Source organism: Dacryopinax primogenitus (assembly GCF_000292625.1).
Source record: "Dacryopinax primogenitus strain DJM-731 SS1 chromosome Unknown DACRYscaffold_21, whole genome shotgun sequence".
Classification (NCBI taxonomy): Eukaryota; Fungi; Basidiomycota; class Dacrymycetes; order Dacrymycetales; family Dacrymycetaceae; genus Dacryopinax; species Dacryopinax primogenitus.
In genome coordinates this window covers 45,440-70,289 of record NW_024467218.1, presented here as the reverse complement: position 1 = coordinate 70,289, position 24,850 = coordinate 45,440, and the positions used below count along the sequence as shown (strand labels likewise).

General features: G+C 53.0%; 13 protein-coding genes across 13 annotated transcripts; 7 read left to right on the top strand and 6 right to left on the bottom strand.

Moving 5' to 3' along the window:
- Positions 1 to 36: 36 nt before the first annotated feature.
- DACRYDRAFT_71436 (ubiquinol-cytochrome c reductase complex 7.3 kda protein) lies at positions 37 to 506 on the bottom strand. Its single transcript, XM_040775942.1, has 3 exons — positions 488 to 506; positions 290 to 424; positions 37 to 236 (listed from the first exon to the last, which is right to left on the bottom strand). The coding sequence occupies exons 1-3, from the start codon at positions 494 to 496 to the stop codon at positions 183 to 185; spliced, it is 198 nt and encodes a 65-aa protein (XP_040624676.1). The 5' UTR covers positions 497 to 506; the 3' UTR covers positions 37 to 182.
- An 814-nt stretch (positions 507 to 1,320) lies between these two features.
- Positions 1,321 to 1,599, top strand: DACRYDRAFT_58594 (uncharacterized protein; the record flags this gene model as incomplete). The annotated part of the gene is made up of 1 exon (XM_040775506.1): positions 1,321 to 1,599. A coding segment is annotated over one exon (279 nt), but the record flags the coding sequence as incomplete, so codon positions are not given.
- A 40-nt stretch (positions 1,600 to 1,639) lies between these two features.
- DACRYDRAFT_91263 (carbon-nitrogen hydrolase) lies at positions 1,640 to 2,752 on the bottom strand (the record flags this gene model as incomplete). Its single annotated transcript, XM_040777001.1, has 3 exons — positions 1,640 to 2,031; positions 2,075 to 2,541; positions 2,589 to 2,752. The coding sequence occupies 3 exons, from the start codon at positions 2,750 to 2,752 to the stop codon at positions 1,640 to 1,642; spliced, it is 1,023 nt and encodes a 340-aa protein (XP_040624674.1).
- A 265-nt stretch (positions 2,753 to 3,017) lies between these two features.
- On the top strand, positions 3,018 to 4,194 carry DACRYDRAFT_24759 (vesicular-fusion protein SEC17). Its single transcript, XM_040773840.1, has 4 exons — positions 3,018 to 3,315; positions 3,396 to 3,576; positions 3,656 to 3,830; positions 3,886 to 4,194. Exons 1-4 carry the CDS (start codon positions 3,042 to 3,044, stop codon positions 4,120 to 4,122), a joined length of 867 nt encoding a protein of 288 aa, XP_040624673.1. The 5' UTR covers positions 3,018 to 3,041; the 3' UTR covers positions 4,123 to 4,194.
- A 67-nt stretch (positions 4,195 to 4,261) lies between these two features.
- DACRYDRAFT_58586 (nitrogen permease regulator 2) lies at positions 4,262 to 6,026 on the top strand (the record flags this gene model as incomplete). The annotated part of the gene is made up of 5 exons (XM_040775505.1): positions 4,262 to 4,393; positions 4,508 to 4,759; positions 4,809 to 5,152; positions 5,204 to 5,513; positions 5,754 to 6,026. The coding sequence occupies 5 exons, from the start codon at positions 4,262 to 4,264 to the stop codon at positions 6,024 to 6,026; spliced, it is 1,311 nt and encodes a 436-aa protein (XP_040624672.1).
- Positions 6,027 to 9,139: 3,113 nt separating this feature from the next.
- On the bottom strand, positions 9,140 to 9,637 carry DACRYDRAFT_24758 (uncharacterized protein). Its single transcript, XM_040773839.1, has one exon. The coding sequence runs from the start codon at positions 9,588 to 9,590 to the stop codon at positions 9,249 to 9,251; it is 342 nt and encodes a 113-aa protein (XP_040624671.1). The 5' UTR covers positions 9,591 to 9,637; the 3' UTR covers positions 9,140 to 9,248.
- Positions 9,638 to 9,732: 95 nt separating this feature from the next.
- DACRYDRAFT_24757 (uncharacterized protein) lies at positions 9,733 to 10,551 on the bottom strand (the record flags this gene model as incomplete). The annotated part of the gene is made up of 1 exon (XM_040773838.1): positions 9,733 to 10,551. A coding segment is annotated over exon 1 (245 nt), but the record flags the coding sequence as incomplete, so codon positions are not given.
- Positions 10,552 to 12,724: 2,173 nt separating this feature from the next.
- Positions 12,725 to 15,710, top strand: DACRYDRAFT_84104 (uncharacterized protein). The gene is made up of 8 exons (XM_040776659.1): positions 12,725 to 12,822; positions 12,882 to 13,358; positions 13,416 to 13,741; positions 13,807 to 14,048; positions 14,102 to 14,517; positions 14,577 to 14,733; positions 14,786 to 14,895; positions 14,947 to 15,710. Exons 1-8 carry the CDS (start codon positions 12,737 to 12,739, stop codon positions 15,506 to 15,508), a joined length of 2,376 nt encoding a protein of 791 aa, XP_040624669.1. The 5' UTR covers positions 12,725 to 12,736; the 3' UTR covers positions 15,509 to 15,710.
- A 684-nt stretch (positions 15,711 to 16,394) lies between these two features.
- Positions 16,395 to 18,249, bottom strand: DACRYDRAFT_84102 (general substrate transporter; the record flags this gene model as incomplete). Its single annotated transcript, XM_040776658.1, has 5 exons — positions 16,395 to 16,561; positions 16,616 to 17,335; positions 17,389 to 18,016; positions 18,096 to 18,152; positions 18,205 to 18,249. 5 exons carry the CDS (start codon positions 18,247 to 18,249, stop codon positions 16,395 to 16,397), a joined length of 1,617 nt encoding a protein of 538 aa, XP_040624668.1.
- A 665-nt stretch (positions 18,250 to 18,914) lies between these two features.
- Positions 18,915 to 19,860, top strand: DACRYDRAFT_111287 (uncharacterized protein; the record flags this gene model as incomplete). Its single annotated transcript, XM_040769204.1, has 2 exons — positions 18,915 to 19,360; positions 19,413 to 19,860. The coding sequence occupies 2 exons, from the start codon at positions 18,915 to 18,917 to the stop codon at positions 19,858 to 19,860; spliced, it is 894 nt and encodes a 297-aa protein (XP_040624667.1).
- A 125-nt stretch (positions 19,861 to 19,985) lies between these two features.
- DACRYDRAFT_111286 (uncharacterized protein) lies at positions 19,986 to 21,143 on the top strand (the record flags this gene model as incomplete). The annotated part of the gene is made up of 2 exons (XM_040769203.1): positions 19,986 to 20,006; positions 20,055 to 21,143. The coding sequence occupies 2 exons, from the start codon at positions 19,986 to 19,988 to the stop codon at positions 21,141 to 21,143; spliced, it is 1,110 nt and encodes a 369-aa protein (XP_040624666.1).
- Positions 21,144 to 21,181: 38 nt separating this feature from the next.
- DACRYDRAFT_111285 (uncharacterized protein) lies at positions 21,182 to 21,979 on the top strand (the record flags this gene model as incomplete). The annotated part of the gene is made up of 1 exon (XM_040769202.1): positions 21,182 to 21,979. The coding sequence occupies one exon, from the start codon at positions 21,182 to 21,184 to the stop codon at positions 21,977 to 21,979; it is 798 nt and encodes a 265-aa protein (XP_040624665.1).
- Positions 21,980 to 22,120: 141 nt separating this feature from the next.
- DACRYDRAFT_119009 (uncharacterized protein) lies at positions 22,121 to 24,698 on the bottom strand (the record flags this gene model as incomplete). The annotated part of the gene is made up of 6 exons (XM_040770704.1): positions 24,559 to 24,698; positions 23,737 to 24,482; positions 23,264 to 23,686; positions 23,015 to 23,211; positions 22,323 to 22,962; positions 22,121 to 22,271 (listed from the first exon to the last, which is right to left on the bottom strand). The coding sequence occupies exons 1-6, from the start codon at positions 24,667 to 24,669 to the stop codon at positions 22,121 to 22,123; spliced, it is 2,268 nt and encodes a 755-aa protein (XP_040624664.1). The 5' UTR covers positions 24,670 to 24,698.
- Positions 24,699 to 24,850: the final 152 nt, after the last annotated feature.

The following is a 24,850-nucleotide window of genomic DNA, read 5'->3' as shown; positions in this document are numbered from 1 at the left end:
ACTAGACATTCATCGGGTGCTGCAGACATTGTTGAGCAAAGGATGGGCAAAGGATTATGCCATTTCGGTTTTGGAGCGACGGTGCTCCGTGCACGGTATAGTACGCGTTTTCTATGCCCTCTTCCCTTCTTTGACAAGCCTCAGCCGCCCTCTTCCTACCATCGCAGGGTGACACGGAAGGCTCACTCTCCCTCAGCAGGAGTGGCATACTTGTCCCGAATATCCTTCCATTGTTTCTACAGCCCAGTAAGCTTCGTCCATCAACACATGAATGAGAATGAGGACGCACACCGCGGTTATGATAGTCCCAGAACCTGTTTGAGGCGGTGTCGAATGCGAGGCCGAAGCCGAATGCGCCTATGAAGATGCTGGCGACGAAGACGGAGTTGCGCCTGAAGATGGTGTTGTATAGGGTGTCGGCGAGCTGCAGCAAAGTAAATGAAAGATGTTGTTAGTTATTATTATTATTCTTTGATTGTAGACTTACACCAGGCATGATTGTCTGCAAACGGTCGAGGAAGAGTGACAGTGATGGTCAACTCGGAGAAGAGCGGGAAATAGGCAAGGGGTCAACAGCTTCCGTGCACAGCCACGCAATGAGAATTATTGGCGACATGGACGGTGAGCAGAGGTATAACGACGGCGAGCAGGAGCAGAACGACAGCGAGCTCGAGGAGAAGGACGATGATGCCTTTATTACGCGCTTATGGGCGATTACCTCCCCCACAACGACTTTTACCTGTATGTCGACGAGCGTTCCACCCTACCCCTACCACAGCGTACGAGCCACGGCCTACCACGCTCCCCCCCGCGCCGACGTCCACTACATTTCGCCCATACGACCGCCCCTACCTACCCGTGACCTACCTCGTCCTCTCGGTCCATGCCACGCGCAACAACACCATCGTCACGCTGAGCGAGAAGAGCGTGCCGCAGATCGTGATTGCGAAGCGGGTACGGGAAGAGCGGGCGAGGGTCGCTGCGGGTGTGAGCTTGAACGAGGAAGGCGGGGGTTGGAGTGGGTATGGATCTGGGGCTCGGGGAGTCAGTGTGGATGGGCATGGGCTTCAAGGAGGGTGGGAGGATAGTGGGAGTGCATTGAATTCCCCTACTGCGGGGGCGCTGCCTGGCAGTGTGTGGGAGCAAGAGGTCGGCCTGAGTAATGTTGGAGAACGACCGGAGGAGGCGGAGAAGGAGAAAGACCAGGATGAGGCGGCGCAGGAGGCAAAGAAGCTGCAAGAGGAGGAGGCCCGTGCGCTCGCTGAGATTGAGAGGCTCGTTCATGTCCGCGTACCACCGAGCAGGGTGTTACTGAAGCATTCTGGCGGGACGGTCGGGTTCAAGAAAGTGAACAGAGAGTCGTATGAGGCTGGCTATCAGTGCGGACTACGGATGATCAAGGCTATAGAGACGCTGCTGGACAAGCAGGACGTCCGTTTGGAGATTCACCTCGACGGTTTTGGGCAGGGTAGGGACGCCGTCATGCAGAGTATCTTGGGGTCGGAGGGGTTGAGGATGAGGACGTGTGTTCGCGCCATCGTCGACACCACAAAGATCAAGTTTGGCGGTGTGAGAGCGAAGAAGTTGAGGAAGATCTAGCTGGACGTCTATTGCAAATTGAATGTAATTAATTCACTTTTCATTTGGTGCGCACTGTTAACTGGAAGACGTCTGGACGTGCATAATGCCCAGTAACGTCGAGGTCCATCTTCCCCCTCACACAGTCCTCGAGGTCAATCTCTGCCGTCAACACACCTTCACGTCCTCGAAGTGGGCCAGCAAGCACCTCTCCCATAGGGCTGATAATACAGCTCCCACCGGCGATGACCACTCCCTCGCTATCCCTTTCCTGTCCTGGACCAACGGGGTGCGCAGGGCCGTAGTTCGACTGCTGGGAGAACTGGCATGCAGAGAGGACGAAACAACGGCCTTCGAGCGCTATGTGGATCATGCTATGCTCCCAGGCAGGACGGGAGTCAACAGTAGGCGCACAATATAGCTGGACGTTCTGCGAGTAGAAGTGGGTGCGTACTGCCAGCGGTGAGCGGATGCCTCGAGGAGAGCGGGGACGTACGCAAGGGCATGTAGTTCTCCCAACAAACGGACTTGCTCACTCGCACTTGGACATCTTCTGCTTCTTCCTCACTGCCTAGCCCTTTGACACGAGTGACGAGAACGTCCAAGTCCTCCGGCTCCCCTTGGCCCCAGACGACACGCTCCGCCGCAGTGGGCATCAGCTTGCGCCTCTTGCCCACCAGGCCATGCTCGGGGTGCACAGCGAGCAGGGTACAGTACAGCGTTCCCCCCGAGCGCTCTATGACCCCCAAGACGAGGAAGACGCCGTGTTTTGACGAAGTGGAAAGGATTTGCTGCAGCGCTGTGTACTCTGCTAATACGGGCGAACCAGGAGGGACGGGCAAGGAGGATGTTGCTGGGAGAGGGATGGCACCGGACCAGTAGGCGAGGTAGTCATCCCTCCCCTCAGGCTGCCTATCACCTATCGTCGCTCCAAACGTAGCAAACTTGGGGTATCCACCAATGCTGTCCCCGTCAGTGCAGGACGGTAACAAGGAAATTGGGAGACATACAACGCTTCTGGGAAGACGGCAAACCCGGAGTTTTGGGCAGCGACTTGGGCTGTGAGGGCGTCGAGCTTTGAGAGTGTTAGAGAGAGGGATTCGGATGGTGAACGAGAGGAGAGAGATAGTTGAGGAGGACAGGATTGGACGACGGAGACTCGTAGGCGGGACATTGGAGGAGGAGGAGGAGAGGGACGGTGTGGAGGTAGGAATTGTGTACACATTTTATTCATTACAATTGGGCTTCGATAGAATAATAGAATACGTTATTGCAGTCATTGTTATTTATTTTATTTATTTGCATTTTATTAATGTTAATATTATTGTGATTATTATTAAGAAATAGCCAAGGAAAGCAGTGATAGGAGTTGATGAGAGGCAGTGAGAGAGGGACGTTAACCTTCACACGTCCCTGTTCACTACCACCACCACCACCACCTCGTCCTCATCGTCAACACACCAATGGCACCTTCACCCGCCCAAGGCATTTTCGCCAAAGCCGACAAGAAATTCCGGTCCTCGCCAGGCTGGTTCTCCTCCTCCGCATCAAAGTACGAAGAAGCGGGCGACTTATTCCAGCAAGCGGCGAACGCGTTCAAGCTCGACAAGCTCTTTAAGGAAGCGGGGGACGCGCATGCTAGGGAGGCGGAGTGCAGGGAGTTGCAAGGGGAGAAGGACGAGGCGGCGGCGGCGTGGTGGAATGCTGGAAAGGCGTATAAGAAGGGATTCCCGGATGGTCAGTGCGCTCTCCAACATCCGTTCCTCTCCCACGTCCTCCTTCATCCCACCTCCCTACTGCTGCTGACCAGTTCACAGACGCTATCAACGCTCTGAGCAAGACGATCACCCTCCTTACTCAGGCCGGCAAGTTCCGTCAAGCCGCCGACAGGGAGAAAGAGATTGCCCAAATCTACCTTCAGGACTCGCACGACCTTGCCCGCGCTGTGGAGAGTTTTGAGCGAGCGGGTGACTGGTACTCTCAGGAGGATGCTACTGCGTGCGTCCATGTTCTATCTCTACCTGCACTTGCACTTCTACTCTCTCTAGTATGATGTGCTTATGCTGACATTCTATAGAACCGCTAACGGCTGCTTCAAGGAAGCCGCCGACCTGCACGCAGAGCTGGAGCACTACCCACAAGCGATTGGGCGGTACCAGCAGGTCGCGGACCATTCGCTCACTTCATCCCTCACGAGGTATAGCGTCAAAGAGTACTGGCTCCGTGCGCTCTTGTGTGCTTTGGCAATCCCCGTGCGTCCACGCCTGTGCGCGCTAACTCATCCTTGGACTCATAATGCGCGGGTAGGATGCCATCTCCGCCAAGCGTGACCTCGACCAGTACATCAGCAAAGATATCACCTTTGGCTCTACGCGAGAAGCGCAGTTTGTGCAGAAGCTGATCGACGCTGTGGAGAACGACGATGTGGATGACTTTACCGCTGCGGTTGCCGAGTTTGATAGGGTTACGAGGCTGGACAACTGGAAGACGGCGGTGTTGCTCAAGATTAAGAAGGAGATGATGAAGGAGCCTCAGCTTACTTAGTCGTCTGCAGACGGTTTGCCCGTTGTGGGACTGTAGTTGTACGAAATTCGGATAGAGGATATTTACTCTCTGCCTTTGACGTTCGAGGACCCTTCTCTTCCCCACACACAAATTATATCAATTTCCAACAATTACAACAATGCGTCCAACAGAACCAGATGAATCTTTCCTACCGCGTATTCAAGCTGTCTTCTATGCAGTATTCGACCCGTCCAAAGGTCCAAAAGTTGCCTATCAAGTGCCAGAAGGACTCGTCGCCTCGAGGTACGCAGTGTCCGCAACGCCCACAGTTTCCCCAACAACCGCAACGTCCTTCCACACATCAGCTTCAGGCTCGAGCAGCGCATTCCCTGCCCTTGCACCTGCAAGTGCACCTACCGGAAAGCCCCCTGTCCCCCTGTTCGACTTCAACGACGTGTCCGAGTTCGTCATCCCCAAAACACAGCTCTGCAACCGACTCGTAATCTGCACCACCCCGACACACAAGATCGCTGGCTTCCCTGTGCTGCTCGAGCATTCTCGGTACACCAGGAACGAATTCCGGTTTAATTGCTGTTTTGTGTTTAAGAGGAATGCGGATCTGGGGTGTTTGGAGCCTGTTGTGCGGAAAGTGGGGAGGGTGTTGACTGAGTGCGAGGTACGTCTTCCTCCTGGTTGTGTAGGGGAGGGCTTATGAGGTAGAACAGCAAGATAGCTTGTTCCTCTCTTCCCCCTTGACAGCGGGTAGGATCTACCCACTCCTGGAACAGCTATACGAAGACCTCAACTCGTACAGCGAATCTTCTATCCCTCTGACGCCGCACACGACGCTAGACCTCAAGATCTTCCCCTTCTACCCCAACCCCAGTCGCGTACGGGACTGGGACGTCCCCGTCGCGCTTGTGGATATCAGGAGCAAGCTGGATGGAAGTAGTGATGTGACGATGGTTAGGGTTGTTCAGTGGGTCGATGGTGTGCGATGCGTGGGACGGATTGCGGAGGAGGCGGATGTCGACTTGGACTGGGTGAGGGGGTGCGTTGAGCATCTTTTGTAAGTTTGCGATCGGAGAGTTGGAGTGCAACTGAGTGAAGTGCGGAACAGGTACTACCAACATGTGATGCTACTCGACCTCTTTTCCCCTTCGAATATCTACATGCTCACCCCGGCATTCAAGTACCTCGCCATGGACCCCGTCGTCACCTCCGAATGCCCGGTATACGTCACCCCACCAACGAAAACACCTCTGCCCTGGTCCACCCTCCTGCGGTTCTACAACCGGTTCAAGCCGGGGAAGACGGTCGCCGAATGGGCAGACGAGTGCGGGGTGTGGGACGAGGTCACGCTCGACGCTTGCCGGTTTATCACTTTTGGAGTTATAAAGGGCTTCCTGCGCCGGGTGGAACGGTATCCTGTTTACATACCCTCTGCTGCAGAGTCCGATGGGGAGGGAGATGGCGAGCACACTCCAGGGAGGACCAGGAGCCGCACACCGACTGCTACGGACAGGGAGAGGGACAGCGTAGGCCAGAACTATTCACTACACGGAAGACGGCATGGGCAGAGGAGTAACCTCACGCGACAACTCCTTGCTCGGCCTTATGCTCCGTCCCGACCTCGCTCGGACTCGCTCACGCCCCTCCCGACAAGACAGCCACGCTCCCCCAGCCCAGGCGTCGTTACCCCCGGCACGACCCCGCCAGCAGGAGTGGGGGTCTCCTTCGCCCCTCCCGCGCAGGTGCCAACAGAGCTCCTCCAGCTGCTGGACGGCACACATTCCGGGGACGAGCTGTGCTGGATGTTTGGGGTGAGTTGGGAGGATATGGAGGCTTGGCTGGCGAGGATTGGGGGTGTACCGCTTGGGGGGAAGGAGGAGCATGGGAGGACACGGGCGGACTTGGGAAGAGTTAGGATCATGTTTCGATGATGGACCGTGGGAATTAGCAAAGTTCCTGTTGTATTTCTCGTTTGTTGTACCTAATTAGACTATCCACTGAAGAATACTGAAGAGGCAGCATTCCGTACTTTGATTATCGCTGTGAAGAACTCCAAAAATCCATCATTTACAATCAGGTGGTTTCTTACGCGCTCAGGATTTTGTTTTTTCATACAGTTTTCGCCGAGCTTATCCCGAATTTCCCATCAGTGAAGGGCCTCAGGGTTGGGGCTTCCAAACTTCTAGAGAATGTCTCCTTCAACAGTGCCGCAGCAGCTCGGGGTTGGATGTCCGGCGTTTCTCCCTCATCAAAGACATCTAGAGGGATGTGCGGAGTTCGCGAACAGCCTCTGAGGAGTGGAACACAACGGCAATACGACGAATTCTCATTTGAATACTCTGCGAGACCCTGCTCTCGGGCAGAATCATTGCATCAAAGGGACGAGATACTCAATGGGGTTGGAAGGAAGATGGTTATGCTACAAGTTACGTGAATGAAAGCCCCATGTTCCGGGGAGTTCCGTGTGGATAAACGACAGGCGGCTGAATACATGATCCCGTCCTGCGATTGATTCGGGCGCCAAAAAGAACCAATGTTCACAAACGGAACATGCGTTTTGTCGTACAGTTGCTTAATGTAGTGATGTGATGCTTCCCCAGCGTTCCAGTGCCCGGCGGGTTCGGCCACCCTGGAGCAAAGCGGTTGCAGAACATCTGAACTAACACCAGTGCAACTCGATCCTTTACACTCCGTGCCGAGCTCCCTGGGTACCAGCGAATTGTATGCCGCAGCCAGGCACATTAGTTCCTCTGATGGCACCGGTGACAGTTTCCCCGTACGACACGCCGAACGGGACGCAAAAGTGCCGGGAAGCTGGAGCGTCCCAACGCACGACAGCCGTGGCGGACCGTCGCAGAACTAGAAGCAGTCAAGAGCGCTGCAATGAATGCACGATCGCTTGTAATATTCGGACTTCTTTACCCACGCACAGAGGAATCCACCGGGAAGGAGCAGCCCAGCCACCAATTATCTCTTGCACGATCGTCAACAGAAGACTATCGGAGATAAAAGTGGAGTCAAAAGACATCTTGCCGGCTGGGTATTGCTGGGCCACTTGGTCAGTTATTGTCTGGCCAAGAAACGGGCCGGAGTAATGGCCGTGTGAGAGGAACAATGAACCTGTAAGAACTCTCCTTTTCTTGGCCCTATACACCATCCTCAGGGAATACGTGGGACAAGACCTGTGAAAATAACATACCGTTGAAACCGTCTTTTTTTGCTACACCCTACGGCCCCGTTCTTCATCGAACTGTGGACCCCTTTCAGCCACAGCCTTGTAATCGATTGCATCATGGATTTCTTCAAGGAGCGGTGATCCTGTGCTGTCTGTACCATGTTTTTGAGCCACATCCAGAACAAACTACCTCGCTTCCAGAATCAGGAGAAGATAGGTCCCAGCGGGGCTTACAGCTTCAACCCGGTCGCACCTGTGAAACCGTTTTGTACAGGATGATACGTTGGTCTTCCGAGAGTGACGGCATCAGGTCCACTTCACACGAGGTTTAGCTGCGGCTGGGGCAGCGTTGTCAGCTCGTGGCTTTTCTGCGAACCCAATAGGCGGTGAAGGACGAGCCTTGGCAGTCGGTGGAAACAAGCGAGGCAGCGGAGGGTTTCCATAGAGGCGGCAGAAGTGAGGGTCAGGCACATTTTTTGTTGTCCATAGCTCGCTCAGGGCCCGAAAACCGTCGAACAAGCGCTTTTGATCATGCTATCACGATTTGATGAAGAATGTAGGGATATTGTCCAAATGCCACTGTTCTGCAGACGGCTTGGAAGAGAGGATAATACAATATCTCTGCTCCTGAAAGACATGTGCCCTAATTGGGCACACGGCGATAACGCAGCTTGAAGTCGGCGTTACAACCGATCGAACTTGCCATTGTCCCCGAATCAAGTGTAATTGATCCCTCCTGAAACGTCCAAGAAAGCCCTCGGCAGTTTCCATGCTCGATTGGACGGCGGAACTCGTTGTTTAATGGCATGAAGCGAGTCTTCGGGTTTTGTGTGACCCCAGCACGCAGGAGGAGATACGTGCCAAGGCAGCGAATGTCGCACTGAGTGCAGTATACGATGTGGATGACGCGGTCTACACTGGCAACCTTCTTCCAACACAGCTTCACCGTTTTCTGTAAGAAAGAGAGCGGACATAAGAGCGAGACACGCGACACATGGGTTTCGAGGGGCTGCTCCAGCACATGAACGAATGACAAGTGTTGCTCGGTTGCAGGCTCGACTACATGACAGAGTGATGATGTCTTTTCGAAGAGCTTCTAGCCCAGATATTTTCTCGGGTGTCAAGTCGGGAATGCACAGCATTGGGTGTAGATTCTCCGAGGTCATTTCTGCAGTGAAATCGCTCGCCAATATCCCTATAGTGTGGGTTGAGAGAGGCCGCAAGCGCAGTGCATCGCGAAAATTAGCGTATGCATACCCAGCTGGCCGGTTGTTTGTAGGAAAAATGAAGTCGGATGGAAGACTTGAGATCATCCCTTGGGACCTTGTTCCGCGCTGCTCGCCGCGCTCTGCCAGATAAGCTTGGGCCGCGATATGCACCGGTTAGATAGAATGATACTGCCATGGTGTGGAGTTAATTAATTGCGCCCTAAATTGAACACCATCTTCTAGATATTTCGTGTCGATGGTGATTATGACCCAACGTCACGGGTAAATGCTGCAGAGATGGTGATGCCCAGCCACATGCGCGCGTCCTCATTGCAGCGCTGATCTACCGTGGTCAGGCATTTCTCCGGAAAATATCCTTCACTTTTCTGGTTGATATCAGCGCAAGTGACTCGGAGAATAGCCGACGCAGTCAGAGCCCAGAACCTGGGAGAGTCCCTATCCTCCAGCCGAGAGATGGTCATCTGGAGCATCCGGTTCGATTCCCATTGCCACTTCAAGGTTCCGCATCGCAGCTTTGTTTTCCAAGATGGAGTTTGGAGTTATACCGCCAAGCTTGCGCCCAAATTGAGGATTGCTTCGTATTTTTTGAGGGGGGAAAAAGAACGGTGGGGTGGCAAAATGGGTGGCCATTAAATCAAAATCGTATGTCTGCTCGAATATTCGTCCCATACGATGATTTGCGAGGGCTGGTTTCTCGGTGCCGACACACGTGCCAATCGCCGCTGACTGTATGGGGAGGAGTGCCAAGATCAACATCTCGCGACGGAGACGAAGTGGAGTCGCGATTTCCGATACAAGGTGCCCTTCATATTGAGAATCTTTCTGTTCCGCGAGGGCACTATAGATCCTGTTCCAGAGCTCGTCGAGCTAAGTATAGGTCGCGTCACTGGCAGATTCGAGGAACATTCATCACGGGCCGTGGATGTGCCGAATTGGAATGGTTGCCATAAGGCATCGCGAGTATCGGGAAAATCGATTTCAATCGTATGCATTGAAAGTGAATTCATGCGGAAGAATTGCGGCATATGTATGGTATACGCGAGAGGACCTCTCTTCAAGGCCGTTAATTCCGAGGAAATCGGGTCGCGCATTCAGTTGGTTGCTAATACCCTTGCTGGTAGATGCAATTGTGGGGCTCTGCGTACGCCACGATCAGCGTTTGTTACCATCTCGCCAGCGGATTCGACGACTTAACCGACGGACCTTGTGAACCTGTACCTCTACAATTGTGGGCGATGATGTCTGACAGCACCGGCAACCGTGTGGTATGGCGGAGCACCGGAGTTTGTTTACCTAAGCATATAGGGGTCCTCGGGCATCCTTCCATGTTTGGGCATCATGCCCGACTCGCTACAATCGTCGGTATGCACCTGGTTAACCATCGTCAGTCGTCTTCCCGGATTCATCCAAAAGCGCCCAAGATGTCCCGACTGTGTTTCCCGACTCTCCATATTGTTCTCGGAGTCTCCCGATCCGCAGTATATCGTGTACTTGTAGTCTTTACAACTGCGTCTCGAGGGACAAAGATTTGTAAACATGGTGTGTCGTTGTAAGACGCCTAAGCGAGAAGTCGCTCTGTCTCTTTCACTTCTCTCCCGATGGCAAGCCGGGACATTTCCGATGGTGGGTGTCAACAGAACTGCCTGCGAGCGACTGACGCAGGTGTGACAAAGAAACGTAGTGTTTGCACGAGGTGTGCACACGTCCGATTGCCTGCGCAGCCCAAGGGTTTGGTGTCAGGAAGAAAGAGCGCACAGTACAGCATCCGGCAGCGACATGGTTGTCATCGATGCTCGTACGACATATTCTCGGAGTTGTCCCGTGTGGGGCTACAATGGAGGGACAACTTGGCAGTGTCGAATACCCTCGTGTACCGAATGTATACTGGTGTCTGGCACTTGCAATACTGATCAACAGGGGTCGACCTCCAAGTATGTTCAGGAAGGGCCGGTACCGGCATTAGGAGGCGCTTAATGTCGGCGCCCTGGAATTGCCGTAGGGACGGAACGGAGGATGGAAGTGCCCCTGACGATATGTGGGGAACACGCGAGAGACATATGGCGATGTCTCGATCTAGGCCAAGGGGTCAACGGCACCGTTTTTGCACTGCAAGTCCTCCTTTGCAGACTCATGTTACCAGGTTGTTGGCGCCATACAGAGACAAGGTCTTGTCAGAGCCGCGGAGTTGTTGAATTGGACCGAGGGCCAAGAGCACGGTTGCAAAAAGCACTGCGTCGATATGCTGTCTGGCATATGAGGTTGTCGTCTGGAATAAAGAAGCTTCTGTTCATTTTGGAATCCCTACCAGGGTTCAGACTTGCCATTTCAATCGCACCTTCCGGCCGAGACATTCCGCACTGCGATCTGGGCTGTTTCCACAGGCTTTCGCAGTGACAGATGACAACGGGTGTTAGGACAGATTTCGTGCCCACGTTGGTAAGATGGCGCCTTGAGAATAAGTCGGCTATTCGGTTGGTGTTAGAAATAGGGGTGGATGAGTCGAGTAGATATGACGTCCTGGTTTCTGTTATTCCCAATTAGTACACCGGCCTTCCGTATATAGGAAGCTACCCCTGACCCGTGGGCTCGGTGCCTAACGGGGTTGAACAGATGAGTTAGATTTACGGCCGCAGAATCCTCGTGACCTATCTTGTGTGCGAATATTCGTCGCGCTTCGAACAGAAGTTGCAGAAACCTATGACGCGGCAGCGTCCGCAGGGGTCACATACTGGGGAGGTTCCGCTGGTCAGAATGCTTTGATGCGCCTTGGGTGCCGCTGCCGATACGGCTATCATCGGTCCGTAGGGAAAGATCCAGGAATTTGGCGCGCCCCAGGGATACCCCAGTTGAGTGGGAATCAGGGCGTAAGAAAGTTGCGCCATTTACGTGTTATCATTGATTGAGCGGATGTCCTCCTATGTCTAGAGGATTTGTCTGCGGCAAGAACTGGGCGATTCCTGAGACATGAGAGTGTGTAAATTTAGATCGCAGGTTGAAGATAGTGACGCCAAGGGCACACTAGTAGACAAGATATGTTAGAAGTTGACTTCGCGCTCCACAGGTTTGGACAACCGGAGGTTGTGGACATACAAACATTTCCAGTGACAATCCGCCCATGTGCCGAGTGGGATGAGAATTGTGCCGGGCGGACCGATGCTCCATCGGGTCAGAGCAAAGACAAAGATCGAGAGAACGGACACGAGTATGGGAAATGACGACGGGAAGCATCGGGCCGTTTCCGCAGATATTCCCTGGGGTCCGGCAAGGCCAAGTTGGAAAGAGGGGAGGAGACCTAAAATTATCGGGGCGCGCGCCGGCTATTGAGGGCGAGGAGGATGGGACGAGATCCGCCGGTAATTTGCACAGGTTTGCGGGTTGAAATTGGGCAAAATGGACGGGAGCACGGGCGCGAAGGACGCAATTCATAGAGAGATGAGATCAGGTGGGACATGCGATACGAAGCGCGATACTGGTCAGAATTCGCGAGGATGTAAGAGGTTAGGCCCCGCGTGGCTGCGGTGCATCAGATTGGTGGATATGGTTCTGGGTATTTAGTTATTGTACAAATGCGCTGTGCTGCCATTTGGAGGGGTTGATACATTCATGTAAACGGGAGGGGGGTGGCAGGGTAAAAAAGAGGTGCATATATGTGCTAAAGGGGGAAAGGGATGATGAATGGGATAATGGCAGGCTGTGTGCATGGTTCTGTGTTCTGTTTCTGGCCCGTTTTTGCCCTGTTGTCTTTACGCGTGTGTCCCACATGGAAGCAAAGTTGATTACATGAGCATGAGTCTGGTGGGCCTCTGGGTGGCGAAAGAAGGAAGAGAGGATGGCTGTATCTGTGTAATTCGCCATCAGTCTTGTGCACCAGCCGAGGATATGCTTCCGTCGGCACACCCCAAGACCATATTCCTGAACTGAATAAACGCTCTGCAATTCCCAAAGCTCGTTCTCTTCTTAGGGCCCCCCATCCCAGCAACACCACCCCCCCCACCGCCGGTTGAACAAACGAACCCTACTCTCCCCCTCGACCATCCTACTCCCCTCCTACTCCAGCACCACCACCTCAACAGGCTGCAAACTTCATCTCCACCATCTTGTCTACCTCCCCCCATCTTGAACGGAAGAGACAAGCATCTGACTGAGGCACTCCCACCCACCCCCGGTCACATCAGCGCGCACGCGCTCCCTCTTACCCTCGATTTGAGCGCATATATTCATCTTTATCACCCCCTCTATGCCAAAAGCAGCAGCTCCTGCGACAGGGCCTACCCTCGCTCGCAACCAGGCATGTCATACATGCAGGAAGCGTAAACAAAAGTGGTGAGTATCTACCTGCATCCTCAGTTCGTTTACCCCTGATCGCTCATCGCGCTTGACAGCGATGCACAACGACCATTTTGTGGGGGATGTGTGAGATCGTGGAAAGCAAGAGGACAGACGATCTCCGACACGGCGGGCGGAACTCCAGCATGTACCTACGACGATCCTTGGGACTTCGTGCCAGGAAACACTATGCACGACGCGCAAACGATCGACCATCTAAAAGCGCGCATAGGGGAGCTCGAAAAGAACCTCCCGGGACGACCGACGCACCCTCACTCGCACTTGCATCCCGATCCTCCCTACGTCAATGGAGGCATCTTCCATGGCTTAAACGGATCGAAACCATTCAGCAGCACTGCGACGACGCCATACAACCAACCTGTAACCGGATTAACCGCATTATTTGGAACGCCTGATCTCACACCATCGATGAGCGCCAACAGCTCTGCGAACGGTTCACCACAAAGTTTTGGTCCGATGTTCTTCAACAACTGGCCGGCGCATCTCCCTCTCCCAGACATGCTGCATCACCTGTATGTCCTGATTTGGTCTAACGCTTGTTTCATGATCCCTGACTTGTATGCTTGTAGCGTTGATGTATTCTTTGCCCATTTCCCCCTCGCTGCGCGGATTATTCATAGACCCTCCTTCCTCCATGGCCTTACCCACTCTCCGTCAGACCCTCTCTTCCCTCCCGCATCTCTGTTGCATGCTATATGCGCATATGCGTCCATGTTCTCTCCCGCGGTTCCAACCCCTATCATCCAAGATACACCGCCTCCAGACCAGGGCGATCAGCCGCCAAAGAAGCCTGTGAAACGCCCGGAGAGTTTTGGTGACTTACAGGCGCGCTTGGCCAGGAGCTCTGCAGACGAGAGTACAGCGCTAGGGCTACATCTAGTTGAGAATTTCCAAGGTGCGACGGCCCGTTCCCAGCGGACATATCCCAAATGTATGCTAACATGGCAACTCTACGTTTAGCCATAACCATTTTGGGATGGTACTGGTTTGCCCAGGCGAGATGGGTCGAGCTATGGATCTGGTCCGGAGTCGCTCTTCGACAAGCGGTTCCATTGGGACTGAACGTTTCGGACGAAATCCCTACGACCTTGAACAGGTCCGGGAAGACCGCGCTTCTTCCTTCTCTCCCTGACACGGTTGAGGGAAGGATCGACATGGAGATGAGGAGGAACACGTTCTGGGCCGCGTATCTGTTAGAAAGAGTGCGCCTAATTATTCCATCCGCGGGTGATTTGCTGACTGACGACACGATTAGTACGCCTGCGCAAGTGCCACCTGGGCAAACTCGCTAGATGAGCAAGACATCTCCACGGAGCTTCCTATATGTCAGGCAGATTGGGAACAAGGCATCAAGCTGGAGTATCCACGGCAACGGCTGGGGACCGTAGACGTGCTTACTTCGCACCCTCAGGAGATCCTTGACGCGTTCGGCATGCATGTGAAGGCGGTCCATCTCATGTCCCGAGTCCATCTACACAACCTTAGGTTCCGCACCAGTCCCCAAGCCGTCGGTGTGTCAAACCCGCGGGAGGCTCCAGCATTCAAGCAACTTGATGGTCTGATCGCAGCATTCGTTTATTCGCTGCCAGCGAAGTTCCGTGATCCGTTCAAGGCAGACAGTGGGAATGTATTTGATGCAAACTTGTATATGGTTGCCGTACTCCCCCATTTGTAAGTGCCGCTACTTTCCGAAGCATTCTGCTCGTTCTGAGTTATCTATCCAAATTTAGAGCCGTCATCCACCTCCATGATCCGCACGTTGTTGCTACCGATCCCAACGACCCTTCGGCAGACCGAGTTTTGTCTGCGGCACGGGCCATTCTACACACTGTATACATCCTATGCAGCACGTCATTCGACATCACCTTACTTATTCATGCGTGCTGTGTGAGTACTCTTTCTTGGTCATCGGCCGGCCAGCTTACTAATAGCCTTCCAGCAGGCATGGTACCTCGCTGCTCGTGTCCTTGTCCGTTTCTTGAAAGCCAAGATTGATGGTCAAGATCGAGACGCGGCAATCACGCTTCGTGGAGAAATCCAGGTCTTCCAGTAAGGATATACCAAGCATCTTCCGGTTATTGTAACTTAGCGAATTGTCAGGCTCGCCTTATCGAGAATAGGTGAGAAGGTGCCTCTAGGCCAACGCTTCGGCAAAATGCTAGCAGAATTGCTGGAAGCCGAGATGAGCGAAGTTGAGGAGAGGCTCCGGCTTCACTGCGAAGATAAGGAAATGTGGGACACCGGCATTGGCCCGATGACTGGCGTCGTTACCGGCACGACACCCTTCAATCTGTACCCCAGCCGGGAGACGAGCGTCTCCGTTAGTGGTGGTACTGGCAGCGCGTCACTTAACGGTGCTGCGACGCTGGTCGAAGTGGAGAGCCCGCCGGAAATGCAGAGCCTACCACCTAATGGGCTGCAGGGCGCCATCCTTCCTCAGCTTCCTCCAGACCCGCTAGACGACCTCAGCCCCATGCAGGGTTTCGACAACCTTCTTTCTTTGGATAATCTAGGCCTCGGAATGGGCCTACCCCATACCCTGTCCCTTGGTACTGAAATCGGCATTGATATCGATTTCGGCACGCTCGGGACACTCGGTAACCCCATGAACTCCATGACGAACCCTTTAGGTAACATGGGTGCCACCATGGGCATTGTATGATCTTTGCTGGCGGGATCTCAGTCTGTCCTTACTTGGTCTTCCTTTTCCTTTTCGGAACGGTTCTGTGCTGAATATGTTCTCCTCCTCTCTGTTCGATTATTATTTACTTCTCAGCGACTGCTGTGTGGATCTAAGTAGGCCGCTACCGGCGCACAAATCCCGAAATTGGCTGTATTAGATGTTAATACTTGTAATTCTATGGAAGGGTCAGCCACTGCCGAATTATCCCCCCATATGTCAAGTCACATTCAAAGGGACACCCCTATCCATTGGCATCATGACCAGTAATTCCGACGGCGAATAACCGATGACGTCGTGTTATTAGAATCAGACCGGGATCTAGACATGTTGATAATATCGCTCCACGCGTTGTGACATATTCTAGCTTATTCTCCTGCTTCGTGAAGTCCATCACTGCCTTCTGTTCCGCGGTATCGCTGGCGGTGATAACACCCCGTTCCGCAGCTCCCGCCGACAGCTGAAAGAATTCCCCAAAAAGGTTGTCTTTATTATCTTTCTGGCGTTCTCGAAAGGTACTCGGCCCGCTTTAAACAGCATACCGCCGGCTGTTAGTAGTCAAACGTGCCTGAAAGGCTGTCCGCTGGCATAGTATGATTCGCTGCACATGTGGCTACTGTATAAGAAGACCAGGGTGGGGCCGCGACTGCCCGCTATTACATCGGTTGCGCATTGGTCCGATTGATCAGCGGAGAACTTCTCCCGGGAAAGAAGGCGATATTCCGCCCATGGTCTGACCAGCATTGATCGTATAGAATAGGGGGTCGTATTATCGTCACAGCAAACCTAGGAAATCCGGTATCGTAAACCCAGTTCAAACCCAAAAAATCTCGAGTATTCCAACGTGTCGTACATAGGTATGGAATCATTACACTTCCTCGCTCAGCTTCTCAGGCCCTAACACGGGATTATCGGAACCAGCAACCTCCGTCTTGCCAATGTTGCCAGCGTTGATCTCATCGATACGACGTTTATAGTCGGAATCCTTTCCGACGAAGCCGAACAGCACATCCATCTCTGGCATCGAAAGACCCTCTAGAATAGATTCTCAGTCACTATCGATGCCACCGAGGTAAATAGTGTACTCACTTGTTTCGGGAAGGAAAAAGATGGACCACACCGCAGAACCAAAGAGCATACACCCGAAAAAGAGGAATACACCCCACCCCATGCTCGTGAACATGCTGGGGAGGGCCTTGGTGATGACATAGCCAAAAAGCCATTGGAGCATAGCGTAGTAAGCGGCGCAGACGCCACGTACGTTCAGGGGATAGATTTCCGCAGCGACGATCCACGGAAGACCGTTCGCACCAAAAGACCAGAAGAACGAATAGAGCATTATCATAGCAGTTCCAGCCTTGCCTCCTGCAGCTGTCGATGGAGAGAGGTTGGTCTCACCCGCGGGATGACCGACTTTCACGTACACGGCAAGGTATACCATGCAAATGCTGCAGAGAATAGACGATGTGATCCACGGCTCGCGACGCCCCCATCGATCGATGAACCAGATATAAAAGATGATCGAGCCGGCAGCTTTGATAAGACCATAGATACCGGTGTACAGTGAGGTTTTGGTGATACCGATAGCGCCGAAGAGAGTCGGGCTGTAGTAGTTTATTGCGGCGGCTCCCGAAAAGTTCTGCCACATGAACATCATGAACGCGAGGAACACGCGGTTGCGCATTCCCGGGAGGCTAAGTTCGTGGAATGAGCCTCGGAGGTAGCCCCAGATGCTATCTGTCTTTCCGATGGCAATGGAGCGCTCGTTGTTGATCTGGAGCTGGATAAGAGCGATATCCTCCTGGACATCTGCATATAGGGGTAAGGGACAGATGTACACGATAACGACGCACCATACGCACAATGATGTTCCACAGGCAAGCCGCGGAGGTAAGTCAAGTTCTTGATCGCCTGCTCGTCCCTCCCACGCTTGAACAAGAACTGAGGGGTTTCAACAAAGAAGAGCGACATGATACCGAGCATGCCTGCGGGGATAATCTGCACCGCCATGGGGATGCGCCACGCCTTGCTATCGTTCGAGTCCATGTTTTGGCCAATGCCGTAATTTATCCAAAAGCCGATAACGGACGCACACTGGTAGGCAATCTCGAAGAAACCGGTCATTTGGCCGCGAATGGGAGGGGGGGCTATCTCCGCGAGATAAGTCGGTGTCGCGGCAGTGATTCCACCACATCCAAGACCAGTGAAGAGACGGCCAGCGTAGATCATGCGGAGCTGATCGGTAGCGACCGTACAAAGAATGCCACCGATGATAAAGACAAAGACGGATGCTTGGAGGCAGACACGACGGCCATACCGCTCCATGATGGGCCATCCGAACATAGCCCCGAAGAAAGCGCCGGCGGAGAAGATGGAGGTAATATTCGAGCTGACATTATTTTTGTCGGTTGTGGACATTTTGATCAGACCAAAATCGCGCTGGAAGGAGGCTCTCGTGAGCGTTGTACCAATGAAAGCACCATCATAACCCTGGATAATCAGTCAACAAATGACTTGAGGAGATCGTGGTCGACACAAAGTTGCCACATTCGCGCGGATGCAAACGTACAAAGGTCAAGGCACCCCAAGCAATCTGTATGCCTGTCCAATACGTTTGGATGTTGTACTGTCGATGCTGATCAGGCCATGCAAAAAGAAACGATTTGAAACTGACGTACAACTTCCTTCGGTGTAGGACGATCCTCGATGATCTTGAAACCCATATTGAAACGCTGCCTTCAATGCTGCTGAGCGCTCCGGCGACGAGAGGTTTAAGGAAAAAGTGAAGAGAACTTTCCTGGCAAGCGACCGAACGTGCACTGGAAGCGTGCGTGGATGCAAGAAGCGTATTATACTGTTCGCGTTGTCCGTGACGGCATTTCAATTGGCCGCAATAAGAATCGCACTGTGGGGTTCTGAACGGTACGGGGAAGGACGGTCACTCGGTTTCGGTTAGCTCTTTAGCGATGAATTCGGCTCTTCGGATGTTCGGATAACCTCGGCCCGATTCGGTTCCAACAAACACAAAATGTGCGGACACTGTTTGCTCCTTGTGTTGTCCTTGTTTCTACCCCACGTACGCCCGCCTTTGATTTGCATCGGGGCCCCGCCAAAGGGTCGACAGCTGCCAAAATTCTCAGGAATTGTTCCGTCGGCCCCGTTCCAAACCGACGGCACCAAGTTTTGATCCGTACCGTGGCTACCGCTGCAATCTTGATTAAATTCCTCCCTGGTTCCTGAGCTATTTTCATTTGGTGGGGCCGAGCTTCATTACCGCCGGGCTTCGGGGCGACTACTGTGCCGACGATCTCTTGTGAGGTACCAGGGTTGATCGGTTCACCTCTCATTTGCATCATAAACTGACGACTGTTCCCGTCGTCAAACCATCATGGGCGACATCCCAGGGAGCAATCAAGCAAACTGCTTGAATCCTCTAACATACCCTAAATCTGCTGAGCCATTCGACGATCACCTGTTCCGGCAACCCACGGCAGAATACCGAGGATCACCCTTCTGGTCATGGAACAACAAACTCGATCAGGAGAAACTCCTGCGCCAGCTGGACGTCTTCCAGAGAATGGGCATGGGAGGCGTTCACATCCACAGCCGAATTGGACTGGATTCTGAGTATCTGGGACCCAAATTCATGGAGTGTTTGAGAGCCAGTGTTGAGAAGGCGAAGGAGAAGAATATGCTTACTTGTCTGTACGACGAGGATCGATGGCCTAGTGGCTACGCCGGAGGCATAGTTTTAAAAGATCATCCTGAACATCGCGGTCTGCACTATCTACTCACCCCGTGGAAGTATGGAGAAGCACCGGAAGGAACCGTGGGGTACGCGACATTGAGTATCCTCTGCTAATAAGCCATTAACGGAGGCTTGTAGAACAGGTCGGAAGACCAGCACCTCTCCCGTTCGAAGTGAATGCGGCGATTATATAGCAAGCTACGACATTACGCTCACAGAGCATGGTCATCTCGCGTCATACAAACGGCTTCGGCCTACCGAAACTGGCAAAAATGTCTGGCACCTCTACGTCGAGCCCAACCCGCCTTCCGAATTCTACAACAATGACACCTATGTCGATGTTCTGAATAAGGAGGCGATCCAGTATTTCATCAAGACAACGCATGAAGCATTTCAGCGAGAGGTCGGCGGGGACTTTGGAAGAACAGTTCCATCTATCTTTACAGACGAGCCTCAGTTCCAAGCCAAGCTAGGTTTGAAACGCACCTTGGACAAGTTGACGTATTTGGGCCATGGACACGGGATTTCCCCGCATTCTTCGAAGGGGAGACTGGATATGATCCTCTCGATCGTTTTCCAGAGTTGATTTGGGATCTTCCTGATGGTACTCCGAGTCGTGCACGATATGACTATCACAATCTGATTTCCGAGCGATTCGTTCAATGTTTCTTGGACACAATCTCCCAGTGGTGCCGATCTAATAACATTCTCATGGCGGGTCATATGTTGAGGGTCTGTCAGTCTTGATCTCTTAATTCAAGTTCCTGACTTGCCTACCAGGAAGCCACGTTGAATCTGCAAACGCAGAGCCTTGGAGAAGCCATGCGTTGCTATCGGAATATGGATATTCCAGGGATGGACCAACTTTGCGATGGAAGAGAATTCACAACAGCGAAGCAAGCTCAAAGTGTTGTCCGTCAGAATGGCCTACGGGGCATGGTCAGCGAAATCTACGGTGTCACCAACTGGGACTTTACCTTTGAGGGTCACAAGGGCCAGGGCGATTGGCAGGCAGCCTTGGGCGTCACATTGCGTGTCCACCATTTGGCCTGGCAGAGTATGGCGGGCGAAGCGAAGAGGGACTACCCAGCAGCGATTGGGTACCAGTCCCCATGGTGCGACCAGTACAAGATGGTCGAAGATCACTTTTCCCGTGTGAACATCGCGCTCACGCGAGGATCTCCAGTTTGTCGAGTCGCGGTGATTCACCCGATTGAAAGCTATTGGCTTCGTTATGGTCCCTACGACCAGTCCGGAGAAGAACTGGCGGCTCGCGACGCAGCATTTGTTGATTTGACAAACTGGCTTCTGCTTGGTCACATAGATTTTGACTTCATCAGCGAGAGTCTGTTTCCGGAGCAGACTTCTCTGGGAGACATAACAGGAGAGTACCTTCAAGTATCCAAGTGTCGTTACGAGGTCGTCATTGTTCCAGACCTGCTTACCATACGCTCGACTACACTCGGCCGACTCTCACGGTTTGGGAAGCTGGGTGGCAGAGTTCTGCTGCTGGGTGACATGCCGAAGTATCTGGATGGTCAGCTTCCTCCGTCAAAATTGCACATTTCGAACCATCTTGGCCCCCAAAATATCATTCAATTCACTCGTTTTCATCTTCTGAATGTGCTCCAATCTTCCAGGGATATCGACATACATCTCAGCGAGGATACAATATATCAACGAGCTGGAGACCGCGCGGATACCCTTCTGTATCAGCTGAGGGCGGATGGGCCTAATCGCTATCTCTTTATCTGCAATACAAGTCGCAAAGAAGCATATCCCGTCCATGTTGCCATGAAGGGCATGATAAAGAATGGGAACCGGTGGAAGAAATTTTGCGCATTGATAACTTGGTTCGAGCCCGAGTGAACCTCCCTTTCAAATCCGCGGGTGGCAGGCAACCATGGATGATCGCCGAGGAGGAACGTCAAAGTCGGTCCAGAGTGTCTGTTAGATTCGTCTTTGACGTCCACCACGATGTGCCTGGAATCGTCCAGCTTGCATTAGAAGATGCCGAAGCTATCGAAATTAGCTTCGACGGTCAGGAGGTCCCTTCCTACGTCACTGGATGGTGGGTAGATGAAGACATTCAAACGGTCCGGCTCCCCAGCTTGAAAAGAGGATCTCACACGCTTCAGCTCATTTACGACTTCAGCATAGTAACCAACGTGGAACGTGCGTACCTTCTTGGCGACTTCGGTGTTGAAATTCGAGGTGCAAGGGCATCAATCACGCCATTGGAATTCTCCCAAATCACCTTCGGTGACTACACTTCTCAAGGTTTACCCTTTTACGCCGGCAACGTCACATATAACTGTACATTCGATACTCAGGGAGCGGGACCAGCAGCAGTTCAGGTAACGCGCTTCGCTTCGCCAGTTCTTTCGATCACTTGCGATGGAAAGGAAGCCGGCCACATAGCATATGAGCCTCATATGATTGTCTTTGAGCATTTGGAAGAAGGACAACATGCTATTTCCATCACAAGTTTTGGAAATAGAGCTAATGATTTTGGTATGGTGCACCTACCCAGAGGACTTACGAACTGGTACGGCCCCAGTGCTTGGAGAACAGATTACGATTGGTGGACCAAGGAGTACAACTTGGTGCAGATGGGCGTTTTGGAAACACCTAGGATCAAGAAGCCGGGCACGGAGAAGCCAACGGGACGGTTAGGATATCGGTTAGAGTTAAAGGCAATATAATGCAGAAACCACCAGATAAGGGGCGAAGGTGTTGACGAGGGGAATACTATCAAAGCAATAACGAGTTCGCCAAGGTGCTACAACGTACAAGGCACACATGTAACAGGATGTATAAATAGTGCAAGGGAGTCTGATCTGTGATCATTGCGGTGGTGGCTGTTCATACCATAAATTAGCCAATGCTGGGTCAAAGAAGAAGAAAGGATCGAGAGCATTGTTCCAGGTAGACACTTCCATCTGTGTAGCCACGGCAGCGTCGTCGATTTCTGCCGGCTGTGGAATGTTTTGAGAACTGAACACGCGATTAGTGCGCCAATAGAGAGAGAAACCCTGATTGACGTACGCAACATCATAAGAAGCTCCAGTGTGAAATGGACCAGTCATCGGAGTGCGTGTAGGAGGTGGCTCTTTTGTTCGAACACCATCTAGATACAAGCCAGCGCGAGCAGCGGCAGCTTGGAGCTTCTTGCTCAAGAAAGTGGCCAATCCAGTCCTGCTCAAATCTCTGCGGGAGAGAGCAACAGTCAGAGACTTCAGCAGATAGGTCGCGGCGTTTTCGTCAGGTCGAGCATCGGCAACCTCCGCAGCTTCGACGGGATTCAGCCCAGCGGTAAAACCGTCCCATACGTCTGGGCCAGGACGGGCGAGGGAGATGATCGCCATTCCGGCTTGCGCAAAAGTGAGGATGTTGTAATCGGGAGCGAAGGAAATGGCTTCATCAGTGTTGCCAGAATCGATGGCGATCTGGACGATAACGCTCGCCGCTTTTGCAGCAGCTGATACTACAGTCGATAGCCTGGGTCCTTCTGGTCCACTGCCATCCCGAGATATTGTTTTGAGCACGAATGTGGCCAGGCACAGTCGCACGTGTTCCCCATAAAGCCGAGAAATATGGGTGGATGCGCACACGAAACGCGAACTTGGCCAGACCCATCGAGCACTCCAGTCATCCAGGCGGGGAGCCAGCTGAGACCATAAAAGATCTGCGTCTTGGATTAGCGAGACCAGCCAGTGGGAATACTGTGCTTGACGTACTGCCAGGAATGGGCTGCATTCCCGTGGCTCTCCAATTATCCGCCCATTGGACCAGTTGTAAGCAAATACTGGCTAATTCGGCTTGGCAAGCGATGAATATATCAGAGGATGAGATTGAGCGGGAGCCTGGACTTAAAGACGCGGGTGTGAGGGGCCTCTGACAGAACGGGCTGGGTCGACCGAAGCCCAGCGTGTGGCTGTAGGAATATGATTAAACACAACGATGCGCAAGAGAATCATGCGACTTACTAGCAATCGAACACGCAAGCCAACTGCCACACGCGCTCCCGCTCCTTTTCGCTGTGTTTAGATGCCCCACTTCTTGGACTGTCGAGACCAAGCCGTTTCCCCATCCTTAGAGCATGCCCTGAGAGGATCCAGGCGTCGGGTCCTTGTCCATTTGGCCGTAATCCCCATCCCATCATCAACAATGTGGCTTGCACGTCCTCCAAAATCAGGATCTTCCTCGTCATCGTCGCTCCGAGGCACCCTTCCGAGTGATCTGCCAGCGCTTGATAGAACATTGGTTCCTCGCTTTGACCCGACGTGATCCGCGCGCCTAGCGTGATGCAAACGGTGGCCAAGAATGAAGAACGAGCACGAAGGCTGTCCAGCGTAGGTGGCGGCTCATCGGCGAATATGGGAATGAAAGGCAGGCAGTGATCAACAAACCTATACGATGCATAAATCATCACTCAAAGGGATGATGGGGGATTACGTACTGATTATAGTAGTAGCCCGCCATCTCCATTGATAACAGCCCCGCTTCGACTACATCGTTAGACGGGAGCCGTCGTCCAACTTGAGGCGCTGGGCTAGGCAGCCTGCTCAGCTCTCGGTTCTCAAACACTGACTTGTTAAAGACAACATCGCCGAATGGCGCCTGAACGCGCTCTTCCGTTTGTTCCAGTGGACGTTTTGTGCCGTGTGGCATGACAGGGGAAGATGGTGACCCTCCTCGAATCCAACTGGTTGGTAAGGTCACGCTGGGGTTGCTCGGTCCACCATGGCTCAGATTGATAGTCGTACTCGAAAGGACATCAGATGGGCGATATTCACCCGGTCGACCGTGATGAACTGCTGACAAAGGCATGCCTTGTTGCTGTTGAAGACGTTGAAGAGATTCAGGTGACGACGATGACGGCCAAGAGGCTTCCGACGGAGTGGTCGCCGGAATACCGACGATATGATTATGTGAGGAGGGGCTAATAGGTGTTGCGAATACGTTGGAAGACTGCGAACGGGAGGTCTGTGTTTGGGAAGGACCAGAAACTCCCTGTGGGTACAGTGTATTTTCTTGCTGTTGACTCATTGCTCGCCGGAGATTCAGCAGCTCATTCTCCAGCTGACCTATCCGAGCTGTTGTCGAACGACTCCCCGGATTTGCTCGGGGTGGTGGCAGATGACATTCTCGTGCGAATCCTAGTTTTTCGCACCTCTGGCACGGCTGTCCGCCGGAGCATCGCAGCTACAATGTAAGTGCAATGATGAGCACCGATGATCCTTGATCGTGTCCGAGATGACAGGGTTTAATGAATGCTCACCTTCTGTTGCCTGCATCGAGCGCACGCGACCGACGTCCTGGCGAGCGGCCGGGACGTCTTCGGCCTCTTGTCACTTCGGTGCTCATCGCCATTAACGCCGTCCTCAGCCATAACGTTGTTGAGCGGGATACGGAGTCGGGTAGTCGGTCGTCCTGAATGGCGACCGGATGAGGTGATGACCGAAAGCAGCTGAAGTTGGTGGAAGCAGTCAACCGAAAGACGGAAGCAGATCTCGTGGAGAACGCGAGTGGCGAGTTAGAAAATTGGACGCTTCGGTCTTCGGCTTTTTCCG

Bases quoted from the DNA above. Each gene is read 5' to 3' on its own strand.
- DACRYDRAFT_71436 (XM_040775942.1), bottom strand. The intron at 237-289 runs GTGCGTCCTCAT...ACTGGGCTGTAG, and splicing joins GGGACTATCATAACCGCGGT to AAACAATGGAAGGATATTCG.
- DACRYDRAFT_24759 (XM_040773840.1), top strand. From the start codon at position 3,042: ATGGCACCTTCACCCGCCCAAGGCATTTTCGCCAAAGCCGACAAGAAA. The intron at 3,316-3,395 runs GTCAGTGCGCTC...ACCAGTTCACAG, and splicing joins TAAGAAGGGATTCCCGGATG to ACGCTATCAACGCTCTGAGC. The intron at 3,831-3,885 runs GTGCGTCCACGC...ATGCGCGGGTAG, and splicing joins TGTGTGCTTTGGCAATCCCC to GATGCCATCTCCGCCAAGCG.
- DACRYDRAFT_24758 (XM_040773839.1), bottom strand. From the start codon at position 9,590: ATGCGCGACCCGATTTCCTCGGAATTAACGGCCTTGAAGAGAGGTCCT.
- DACRYDRAFT_84104 (XM_040776659.1), top strand. From the start codon at position 12,737: ATGCCAAAAGCAGCAGCTCCTGCGACAGGGCCTACCCTCGCTCGCAAC. The intron at 14,049-14,101 runs GTGCGCCTAATT...CGACACGATTAG, and splicing joins CCGCGTATCTGTTAGAAAGA to TACGCCTGCGCAAGTGCCAC. The intron at 14,734-14,785 runs GTGAGTACTCTT...ATAGCCTTCCAG, and splicing joins TACTTATTCATGCGTGCTGT to CAGGCATGGTACCTCGCTGC.